The sequence below is a fragment of the Sprattus sprattus genome (assembly GCF_963457725.1).
Source record: "Sprattus sprattus genome assembly, chromosome: 12".
NCBI lineage: Eukaryota > Metazoa > Chordata > Actinopteri > Clupeiformes > Clupeidae > Sprattus > Sprattus sprattus.
Genome location: NC_137910.1, coordinates 26205956 through 26216895, shown reverse-complemented (window position 1 = coordinate 26216895; position 10940 = coordinate 26205956). Strand labels below are relative to the sequence as shown.

Genomic DNA, 10940 nt, shown 5'->3' with positions numbered 1-10940 from the left:
TATTTATGAATGTCTACCAAATTAGTTAGACAGCCCCACCAATAGAGGGCATTGTAGCAATCATAATCGGTACAAAATGGTTGATTACTTTAGTCTGAAAAAGATTTCCGACTTTTCAACAGTATTTGCGTCGCTGCTTTCACAGATCTGTAGAAGGAATGATTATACTTATAGTCGACATTTTCGCTGGTATAGATTGTGTCTAAATTGAATAACTTTGATACTTTGCGCAAACTTTTCAGCGTTGAATGGCGAAGACGAACCTTCACAGATCCGGGTTCAGTGAAGTTATGCCTGGTCCAGCTGGAGGATAAGCGACGTGTAATTTCTGAGCAAAAATGGCTGATAGGAGGGGTAGTAACGTCCCCAATTCAAACGCAAATCTGCTCTTCTCCGCGGCCCCTGAGTTCAATTTTAACCTGCCTTTCATACCTGTCAGTCAAGCCACAGGTCCGGCGGTGTTATCGGGAGGTGAGATAAGAAAGAAAATACTTGCTGGCTTACTGTTTGAGTATGTCAAAGTCAGCTAGCTTTTGGTTATTTTGCTAGCCAGCTATCTGGCTAGTCAGCTAAATTGTTTGAAACATTTAGCCTTTTTGCTGTCAGTAGTCTGTTGTTGTTTGCCCGACCTCAATGTGTGAAAAGGGGTAGTTGCCCACCGGTGTGTTTGATGACTGACATTAGCTGACAACATTGTGAAGTAATGGAACTAGCCAGATAGCTCCGGTAAAGTGAAAGCCCTTTGATGTTATAGGTGAGAAGTATCACTAGGGAAGGTTTTCCACCCTCGTTTTATTGTAGGCTAACAATATCACTATGTTATAAATTGGATAACAATAAGATGGGAGTGATTAGCAGGTTGGAAACAAAACTACACAATCGGTCCGGTCCAGTTTATTACTAGTCCCGTATAGTTGATTGTCGATAACTCTGTCAATAGATGTCAAACATTTCCCAGGTTGTCTTTAAAGGTCTTGAGAGCCTAAGCAAATCGACGTGGAGTACAGGATTGTCATAGCATATCATGGCATGTCTAAGATATGCGATATATATAAGATACTTTGAGAAGGCACTACCTATAAAGTGCGTAGTGTAGACTTAAACAGCCCACTAATGTTATGATCTATCGAGCCAGGTCTAAAAAGGTAAATAAGAAAACATTGCAAAAAAACACCTGACCTGAATGAGGACTGGAAAACTATTTTTGGTTATGGCATTTCTCTACAACAGAAATATTCCATGTATAATGTTTTTTTTTATGTAGATTCTGCTTTCTGTGTCTATAGATGACTCCACTGATGTTGGTGAGGAAGACAGTTTCTTGGGCCAGACCTCCGGCACAGCTCCACAACCCTCCACATTCAGCTACTTTTCCAGTTCGACCACCACCAGCAGCGACCCTTTCGCCTCCATCGGGCACCAGCCATGCCCGCCTCCGGCCTCCTCTGTCGCCCCCATGACCTCAGGCCCTTCACCAGTCTCCAACGCCGCCACATTGGCTGCTGCCCCCACATTACCTCACTCCAGCCCCCCTGCTCCGCAGTTCAGCAGCAGTGTTTACCAGAGCCCCATGGGCCAGTTTACACCCCCTCCCACCACAGGAACTCCCCCACCTCCCCAGGCCTCCCAGCAGTTCTACAATCCCTACCGTCACACACCTCTGAGCAGCAGGGCCAGCCCCTACATGGCAGCCCCAGAGGTTCAGCAGCAGACTCCCCCACAGAATGTCAACCCTTACGCACAGGGACCCCCAGCTCAGTCATTCCAGACGGCCCCCTCAGCCTTCTCAAAGGTACCACTGCCCACAATTACAAATAATTTCAATCCATTAGGATTTTAGCCACTCATTCATAGACCATGTATCTGTGTAGAAGTTATATAGATATATACATACTGTATATATATACCTGAATTTCCCTAACGGGATTAATACAAGTTTATCTTATCTTATCTTATATGGCTCCATCATGATTCATTCATGTGCACCTAATGGAATCTTTAATGAGATACAGTTCAGTCTTGTGTCCTTCAAAGTTAATCATTCAGCTAATATCCATGATATCTAAATGTTGTGACATAATCACTTACAGTTTAAAGGGACACTTCAGGATTTTTTTTACATGGGCCCTAGCTTCCCATCGTTTTGGGTCCAGATTTTTACTAGGGACAAACGCGATTGAAATCGGTCCAGTATTGAGTTAGAACACTATAACCGGCAACTGCTAAATGTAGTCCCATGCATCCGTGTCAAAGTAAGCCACTTTTTTGTCATTCAAAGTGTCTGACTACATGAAAAGTTTCCCTACCAAAATAAACCTATGTCTGTTCAAACCAATTACTGTAACATTTTAAGAAAAGAAAATGACTGTTTCCCTAGTTTCAGTTATGTAGAAAACAACTGTAGAAACAGGACCAGGTTGAAAGTGTATCTTAAAGTAGTACTCTTCTCTCTGCGGAAATACTTGACTAGTCTCTTCTTCCTCCAGCCTCCTCCTCTTCCTCCTCCTCCCACGCAGAGTCAAATGCCCCCAGTGGCTCCCATTATGGCTGGACCTCTGGTCCCGGCCAACCCTATGATGCCGTACAACTACAACGTCTACGAGCCTGTGCAGCCTCACTGGTTCTTCTGCAAGCAAGTGGAGGCCAAGAAAGTCTGGCTCCCCTTCAGTATCCTGGACTCTCTTCGCCTGGAAGAGACCTTCCATTCAGGTATTCCATGGTCATAGTGGATTAGTACAGACCTTCCATTCATGGATAACCATGGTCATAGTGGATTAGTAGGACTGCCCTCATTGTGTAGGTTGCAGTAAGGTGGAGGTAATGATGAAGCTGAAATAGGCAGTGTTCTGTCCTCCTCACACTGAGGCATCTGAACAGTGTCCAATCAACGAGATGAGGTTCTAAAACTAACATTGTTTTATTAATATAGGGGTGAAACTAGACAGAGAAAATAGAAAAAAAGCTTACATTAGTCTAGTGAAAATCTCATGAATCCAAAACAGACCATAGTTACTACAGCTTAGTAGGTTTAGTTTAGTTACTACGACTTCAGTTAACTAAGTAGATTCTCAATGCACAGGTGCAGTCCCTTACAAATCCTTTATTAGAATGGTCTACAGTCATAATCCATAGTAAGGGTATAACTAAATAAAGTGAAAAGCTAAGATGGCACACAAGCTAACCATTGTGTCAGACTTGTAGAGATGTAGCAATAACATAGTCTTAATATGACATACGTGTTTTTTTAGACGATGTTCGAGGGGATTTTTAAACATGGTGGGAAACAGTGAATGTATAAGGCATGGAAACGTGGTACAGAGTACTCATGCCTGGGCTATAAGATATCTTGGTAACGTTCAGAATACTGCGTCACTTAAATTGCCATTGGGGGTAGACCAAACATAGAACATAACAGGCATACTTTTGGGTTTAACTTTGAGGATATCTGGTTGAACTCATCACTGAACCGTCAGTGTCAGTAGTTCAGCTTGTTTTTTTTTTTCATCTTCTGCCGTTTCAACACTCACTGTCAATAGACAGGTTAATGTTACACAACTGGTATGGTACAGGTTGACTTTATAACCCCTTTAAATTGAAGTATTGATGACACAACAAACTTCACTCATTTGTCCAATAAACATTTCTTCTGATTAGTCCAACCTGACCCAGAGAATGTGATCGTGTCTACGGACGGCGGTCGCTACGACGTCCAGCTCTACGACCGCATGCGCACGGCGGTGTACTGGGAGGAGGAGCCCACGGAGGTGCGGCGCTGCAGCTGGTTCTACAAGGGCGACACCGACAGCCGCTTCATTCCATACTCGGAGGAGTTCAGTGAAAAACTAGAGGTTCGTCCGGGTTTTAGGAATACTCCACCCCCCAAAAGAAACATTATACAAAAAGAAGAGTTTAGTGTGTTTCGTTTTTCTTCTTCCCCTGACTTCACCTATGTCTCCCTCCCTTCTTATGTGTGTCACAAATATGTTTTTGAGTGTTGGGATGCAGGAGTGTATGTTTGGATGCATAGTCCATGGTCCAGTTTAGTAGAGATGTGTTTGTACTGTGTTTATGTAAGTGGAGGGCTAATGAAATCAATTGCTTACAAATTATCAAAGAGGGTTTTCTTTTTTTGGCTTTTGGAAAACAAAATAATTGTTGTTACATGATTGAATTGCACATCGTTTAGATTGCATATTTTGTATGTGGCTAGAGGAAAATTCTTAATATGTGTTCTCTTAAATAGCTCAATAGCCATCTCTGGAAAATCTGTTTTCATGAATGGTTCTTGTGTCAGGTGCGTTAACGCAGCAACATGCGTTTTCTGTGTAGCACTTCTTTATGTTAAATCAGTACTGATCAGTACATCTGTTTGCTGTCAGCTGGTCAATATTAAACAGCTGTAGAATGTGGCGGTGTCCAAAACTACTGAAACCCTTGACTGACTCATGCATCATGTGTCCTATTCTAAGGCTGAATATAAGAAAGCTGTATCTACTAATCAATGGCATCGGAGACTGGAATTCCCATCTGGAGAAACAATCGTCATGCATAATCCAAAGGTAAAAACATGACCCTCCCTGCTTAGAATCATTTCATAGGCCTAGTCGTTGGCTTCCCCTTAGAACTATCCTTTTTCACAACATGGCATTGGAACCCGCTGTTGAATCATTACTACCAGTGTACTGAGTAATCCAATCATACCAATGCATATATGTATACCAATGACATTTCTGAAGGATACAGAAAGTCTGCACACCCTTATATAGAGTTCCTTGTTGGACACATCTGAGATTGTTTTTCTGGCCCACGAAAAGTGTTTCTGTGAAGAATAAATAGCATAGTGTCAATCGTAATGCCAATAGATGTGTCAAGGACTCATGTGCTGTGGTTTGCTTGGCGTGTGGCTCTGCAGGTAATTGTTCAGTTCCAGCCGTCTGCCATGCCAGATGAATGGGGCACCACCCAGGACGGGCAGACCAGACCCAGAGTTGTCAAGAGGGGTGTAGATGACGATCATGATGAAGTCCCTGATGGTAGGTACAAGTGCCCTCAGGGTTGATCAGAAAGTGCAGTATTGAAGTGTAACTTCTCCCCTAGGTCCTAGATATGTGCCAACTGTTCGACTGTCAGCATTGGCCTTGCCAGGTGCAGGGCTGATTTAAACCAGCAGATGGCGTTTCGAACCATTTTCAATCACAATAATTGGTAATTACAGAATAGAATAGAATAGAAAAGCCTTTATTGTCATTGTATTTGCATACACTGAAATTTGGAGCGCTGCTCCTGTTGTTGCGGTGAGGGACGACATATAACACAACAACAACATATAACACAACAATAGTACAACTAGCTTAAAACACTACAAATAGGTTAACCCTAACCCTCAAATATATATATATTAAGCCTATTAACACAAGCATTGTTATGTTTTATCACAGTACAATCATATTATTTAGTTTTGTGTCTCAAAAACATATTTAAGTGTGTAGTTCCTCTTTAAATACTGGCCTGTGTCTGTAAATTTATTTGGATTTCCCCCTCTCCAGGAGAGATGCCGCCGGTTGACCATCTGGTGTTCATGGTGCATGGGATTGGCCCGGTGTGTGACCTGAGGTTCAGGAGCATGGTGGAGTGTGGTGAGTGTTTTTACGCCCCTAATAACTCAAGGAATCATCTGGGCAAGTTTCATCAAAGTATTTTATCTCATCTTTTAGGATTTAATGTTCTGTGACTAATATTCGCCACAGGGATGGGTAGTTAGACATTCTTTATGACTAATCAAATCTGTTATGACCAAGGAAATACAATTTTTATAACCCTTCTAAAGAATCCTCTCAAAGGTTTTCACTTCTGTAAAGTGCTTGCCACTCAAATGTAATCTGCTGGTTGAGTTTTGCAAGACTCAAGTGGGTTTGATTCATTTTGGTTCCTTGTCTTGTGCCAACAGTGGACGACTTCCGCAGCGTTTCCCTGAAGCTCCTACAGAGTCACTTTAAGAAGGCCCAGGATGACCGGCTCATCAGCAGAGTGGAGTTCCTGCCTGTTCAGTGGCACACAGCCCTGCATGGAGATGCCACTGGAGTTGACAGGTAAAGAGAACCGTAATAATACTGACCTGAGGTCAGATAGGATAACCAAGAGCTCCACTCGCCTCTTTGCTTTTGAAGGAACAGATTTGAACTCAGTTTGTTGTTGTTGTTGTTATTGTGTAAAGGCGGATAAAGAAGATCACACTACCTAGCACAGGTCGTTTGCGTCATTTCACCAATGAGACCCTCCTAGATGTCCTCTTCTACAACAGTCCCACATACTGCCAGACCATCATGGACACCGTTTCCAAGGAGATCAATCGCATCCATGCTCTTTTCATGGAAAGGAATCCTGACTTTAAAGGCGCCATATCTGTGGCTGGACACAGTTTAGGTAAGAAATTAACCTGTGATGTCACCTCCATTTGGGGACAGGAAAGAAGGATTAATGGAGTGACTTCAAAGTGAATCGTGAACCCCCATGTCTTTTGCAGGTTCACTGATTCTGTTTGACCTGCTGGCAAATCAGAAGATGGGCTCTCCTAGCGGTACCCCAACGGCCAATGGGAATGCTTCTCCTGACGTCAAACAGGTATGGACATGGACTGTAGTAACTGTGCACTTGGCCTTCCAAAGCACATCTGCACAGTGCTGTACGTGTAAGGTATTGCAGAGACATATAATGTCCATACACTGAAAATATAGCTCTTTCTGATAATTTCATAACGGCCAGGCATTGGTGTGTGTTGGCCAGTTGGGTCACCTGGTTATTTAGGCCGAATCTCGATTCTTCCCCTTGCCCCTTTTGCTTTGTCTTGTCTTTGTCTTAACCCTAGCACTTGCAAGTGTAAGGGCCAAGGGCTGAAAACTTTCCCCTATGAAATGAGACGCCACTCGGTTTCGGGTACGTCACTTGGCGTCGCTGGATAATACAGGATGGTACATGTAAAGCACAGGTCGATGTCTTCAAACAAGTGCTGTCATTCACAGATATCAAACGGAGTTCGCGGATAAGTTATCTGTAGACATGCGTGACTGTATGAGCTATGAAACTAGCGATTTAAAAAAAGTTTCAATTATGGTTGCAAATATATATACGACTGTATAGAGCACAAAACTAGACTGTCGTAATTGTTTTGTGGACGGTACATGTAAAGCACGGATCGATGTCTCCAAAGCAAGTGCTGTCATTCACAGATATCAAACGTAATTCGTGGATAATAAAGTTATCTGTGCACATGCATGGAGTCAGGCTAGTCCTAGCAAGCTACCATATAATCCAATGAAGTGGTGGCATACGCGCTAATTGTAACCTAAAACTACCGTTTGAAAGCTTCAGTTAAGACCTACAATACTATGCATAGTTCGTGTAGCACATTTCAGATCAAACCGAGTCATTATGAACATATAAAAAGTTGTGTAGATAGCTTTATTCATGTAAAATATTCCTCGCTTCAAGCAGCCATTTTTTTTTTTTAATTCCCAAGCTGGTTTCGCTGTGTGCTCTGGGATAGCCCTTGGAGGAGCAAGGTAGCTCTCCGATCAGCTTAAAAACGAGGGCCATACACCACTTAATCTTACCCCTTAATCTTGATCAAATTGGGTATTGAGACACCACTAGCTCTCACATGAACGCGCAACTTCAAGGGTAAGGGGAAAGATAAGGGGTAAGGGGAAGTATTGAGATTGGGCCTTAATGACCTTGAAGAAGTTGCTGAAAGCTCTTGTGCTGTGATATTCTTCATGATGCAGATCAGCACACCAGTCGCTGAGGAGAACAGCACCGCAAGTCAGCCGGTGGTTGAGGAAGAGCCGAAGGAGGATGGAGAGGAGTTTGCAGACCTGTCGGCTGTTCTGGAGCACTTGGGCTTCTTGGAATACCAGAGTACATTTGAGCAGGAGAAGATTGATGTAGAATCTTTTGTAAGGCATTCATCTTTACTATCTTTTTTTACTTTTTATATGTTTATCTTCATGCAACAGTACAGTGAGATAACAGCTGAGGACCTTACATTTGTTTATACCCTCTCTAGCTGATGTGCACAGTTGAAGATCTGAAAGAGATGGGCATTCCCCTGGGGCCACGCAAGAAGTTCTCCAAGTTTGTCAAAGAAAGGGCAACCAAGCAGGTCAGTGGTCACATCTGTCACTGCGAGTTTCTCCTGGATTACCTTTACTTTTTTGTATTTTTTTTTTAATAATGTGAACTTAGCATCTGAAAAATGCTGTTTAACAACATGGCAGGCAGCAGCAGCAGAAAAGCCAGTCGCTAAAGAAGTAGTCAAAGAAGCTCCTCCACCTCAACATGCAGAGCCTGCACCAAACCCAGTCCCTAGCAAACCTCCTGTTGGCGGAACCGTGTCTTCCATCCATGTAGACTACAACTTCTTCGAGATTGGTACAGGCCAGGTACGTTCCTTACCATACTATGGTATATCTTTTTTGAAGTGGTACTGATAGTTTATAAGTTATGAATTTGAATATGTATTGATGTGAAAAGACCCAGTTCTAATTAAATGTAATCTCTTTGTTGTGTAGGTGTCTGTGATCTATCATACACTGGACTTTGAGCCGACAAACTTTTTTGCCCTGGGCTCCCCTATTGGCATGTTCCTCACAGTAAGAGGTTTAGAGAGGATCGAAGAGACCTATCAACTGCCCACCTGCAAGGGATTCTTCAACATTTACCATCCGGTCTGAACACTCTTTTAACCTGTTTTGATATGATCATGCTTTTCGGAACATGATAAATGCTGTGGTTTTAAAAGAAATGACTCAAAGGCCCATGTACAATTGAAGTTAATGTTGTATTTGATCTTCATACCCAGCGATTTTGACCTGAACCAAATGTGTGTTCATTGTAGTTGGACCCAGTGGCATACCGGATTGAGCCAATGATTTTGCCAGACATGGACCTGAAGCCTGTTCTGATCCCCCACCATAAGGGCCGAAAGAGATTACATTTGGGTACTTCTCCTTATTCATGTCCTCTCTCCCCTGAGTTGTGTTTCTGTTCCGTGAGCAGCCAGGCTGGCTGAGCTGTGGTAACACGTAGGTGTTTGTGTTTGCAGAGCTGAAGGAGAGTCTGTCGCGGATGGGTTCGGACCTGAAGAACGGTGTCATCAGCTCACTGAGAAGCGCCTGGCAGACGCTCAACGACTTTGCGCGAGCTCACACCTCCAACGCACAGCTGCAAGCCGAGCTGGCCATAGTGGCCAACCAGATTCAACAGGAAGAGCAGAAACATCTGGAAAATGCAGAGGGAGAAGGTGAGCTTAGACCCAAAATGGCTGCCCCCTCTGAATAATATTCACTCCACCTATTATGCACTTTTGTGATGAGCATGTTCTCAGGAAACATTAAACCAGGGGATAACCACCCGTTTCCATGTTGTGCAGTAAATCCAAATGTCATTTGTCACAAATGTCTCATTTTGTATGAGGCTAGAAATGACTGATCTCTGCATGTTTGTGCGTTGCAGTTGGTAAGATGGTAGAAAGCCCAGAACAAAGAGAGGATTACCCGTCCGTGAAGATTGGAATGCTGAACGGAGGGGGCCGCATCGACTATGTCCTGCAGGAGAAGCCCATCGAGAGCTTCAACGAGTACCTCTTCGCTCTTCAAAGTCATCTTTGCTACTGGTACATTTTAAGAATGATTTCATAGACATACAGGCACTCATTTCTGTCAATTCTAGGGGTGAATGCTAACTGGTTATATTTGGGAGTGTGCATACTACCTCACTGCACAAGTGAACAGTAATGATTAGTATTAGTATTTACCAAAGCACCCCATGTTTTCTGATAGGTACACCCCTAGTGTCAGTTCATCCATAAGTATGTACGGAACATTACACTGGAACGTACACACACCGACCATTTGAACAGTGCGTTTCCTTAATGCCTTCTAATGTGTACTCTTCAACAGGGAGTCAGAAGACACAGCCCTGCTCATTCTGAAGGAGATCTACAAAACCATGGGCATCCATCCTGAGCAGATTATTCATTGATGAAGTGCATCTATATATATAAAACCACACAGACCTTTTTCTTTGGAACATTCAGAACTGCAGTAGATTCTTGTCATTATCTGTCAATGTAGTTGGTGAATTCATTATACAGGACAATGTCTGTTTAGCTTTTTTTTCTATTGTAGTCTTGTAAAAAAAAAAAGAGAAGAAGATTCATGTGTATTATGCCATATGTCTTAAATTAAGAAAAGAAACTAATTAGTGGATTTCAAGGCCACGTTGTTTTAAAATGCATTTTTATAGAGTAAATACAGTGCAGTTTGAAATGCCCATGAAGTCTTACATGGGGGAAGTTAAGCTCCACTTCATGTGAAAATACCCAAGAGCCTAGGTGAGACATTATTAACAAGTCATAAATAAAAGAATCAAAAGAATTTATGATCAACATGGCTTTGTATAGTTTCTTCATGATAAAGACTATCAGTATTGTACACAAGTTCTGTTAATAGAAGTCTTATCACTCAGACAAAAGTAAAACTTGTATACATAGAGTAACAATATACAGGTTATCCACTATCCTTGTTAAAAAAACCTCTCAGAACTACTTCCACCCACAGAGGCCAAAAAAGGGACAAAGTTTATGTAAACAAAAGGCTTTAGTCCCGTCCCTGCCCCACATGTCCCCCAGATGGAGCCATGATTGGATAGAATACCCAAACTCATGATCCAAGATAGACGCCAGCCGCAGACTTCACTCTATGTCTGCAGATCTATAATGTCAACAGATGATAAACTCATCGCTTTATTAAGCTGCTCCACAAAGGCCACTTTAGTATGAAGGAGGTTTAAGCTAGATATGGGGATAAATGGCAACACTGGCTGCGATGGCAATAATAACACCATAACTGCATTCACAAGAAAACTTATGTCACTTCGGAAAG

General features: G+C 42.6%; 1 protein-coding gene across 1 annotated transcript; it reads left to right on the top strand.

The window, feature by feature from the left end:
• Positions 1-295: 295 nt before the first annotated feature.
• sec23ip (SEC23 interacting protein) lies at positions 296-10444 on the top strand. Its single transcript, XM_080848479.1, has 18 exons — positions 296-471; positions 1287-1792; positions 2487-2709; positions 3655-3848; positions 4470-4559; positions 4913-5033; positions 5547-5636; positions 5948-6089; positions 6215-6423; positions 6524-6621; positions 7782-7952; positions 8063-8158; positions 8274-8438; positions 8568-8723; positions 8894-8996; positions 9101-9298; positions 9511-9670; positions 9957-10444. Exons 1-18 carry the CDS (start codon positions 339-341, stop codon positions 10036-10038), a joined length of 2937 nt encoding a protein of 978 aa, XP_080704605.1. The 5' UTR covers positions 296-338; the 3' UTR covers positions 10039-10444.
• The last annotated feature ends 496 nt before the right edge of the window (positions 10445-10940 follow it).

Bases quoted from the DNA above. Each gene is read 5' to 3' on its own strand.
- sec23ip (XM_080848479.1), top strand. From the start codon at position 339: ATGGCTGATAGGAGGGGTAGTAACGTCCCCAATTCAAACGCAAATCTG. The intron at 1,793-2,486 runs GTACCACTGCCC...TTCTTCCTCCAG, and splicing joins CCCCCTCAGCCTTCTCAAAG to CCTCCTCCTCTTCCTCCTCC. The intron at 5,034-5,546 runs GTAGGTACAAGT...CCCCCTCTCCAG, and splicing joins TCATGATGAAGTCCCTGATG to GAGAGATGCCGCCGGTTGAC.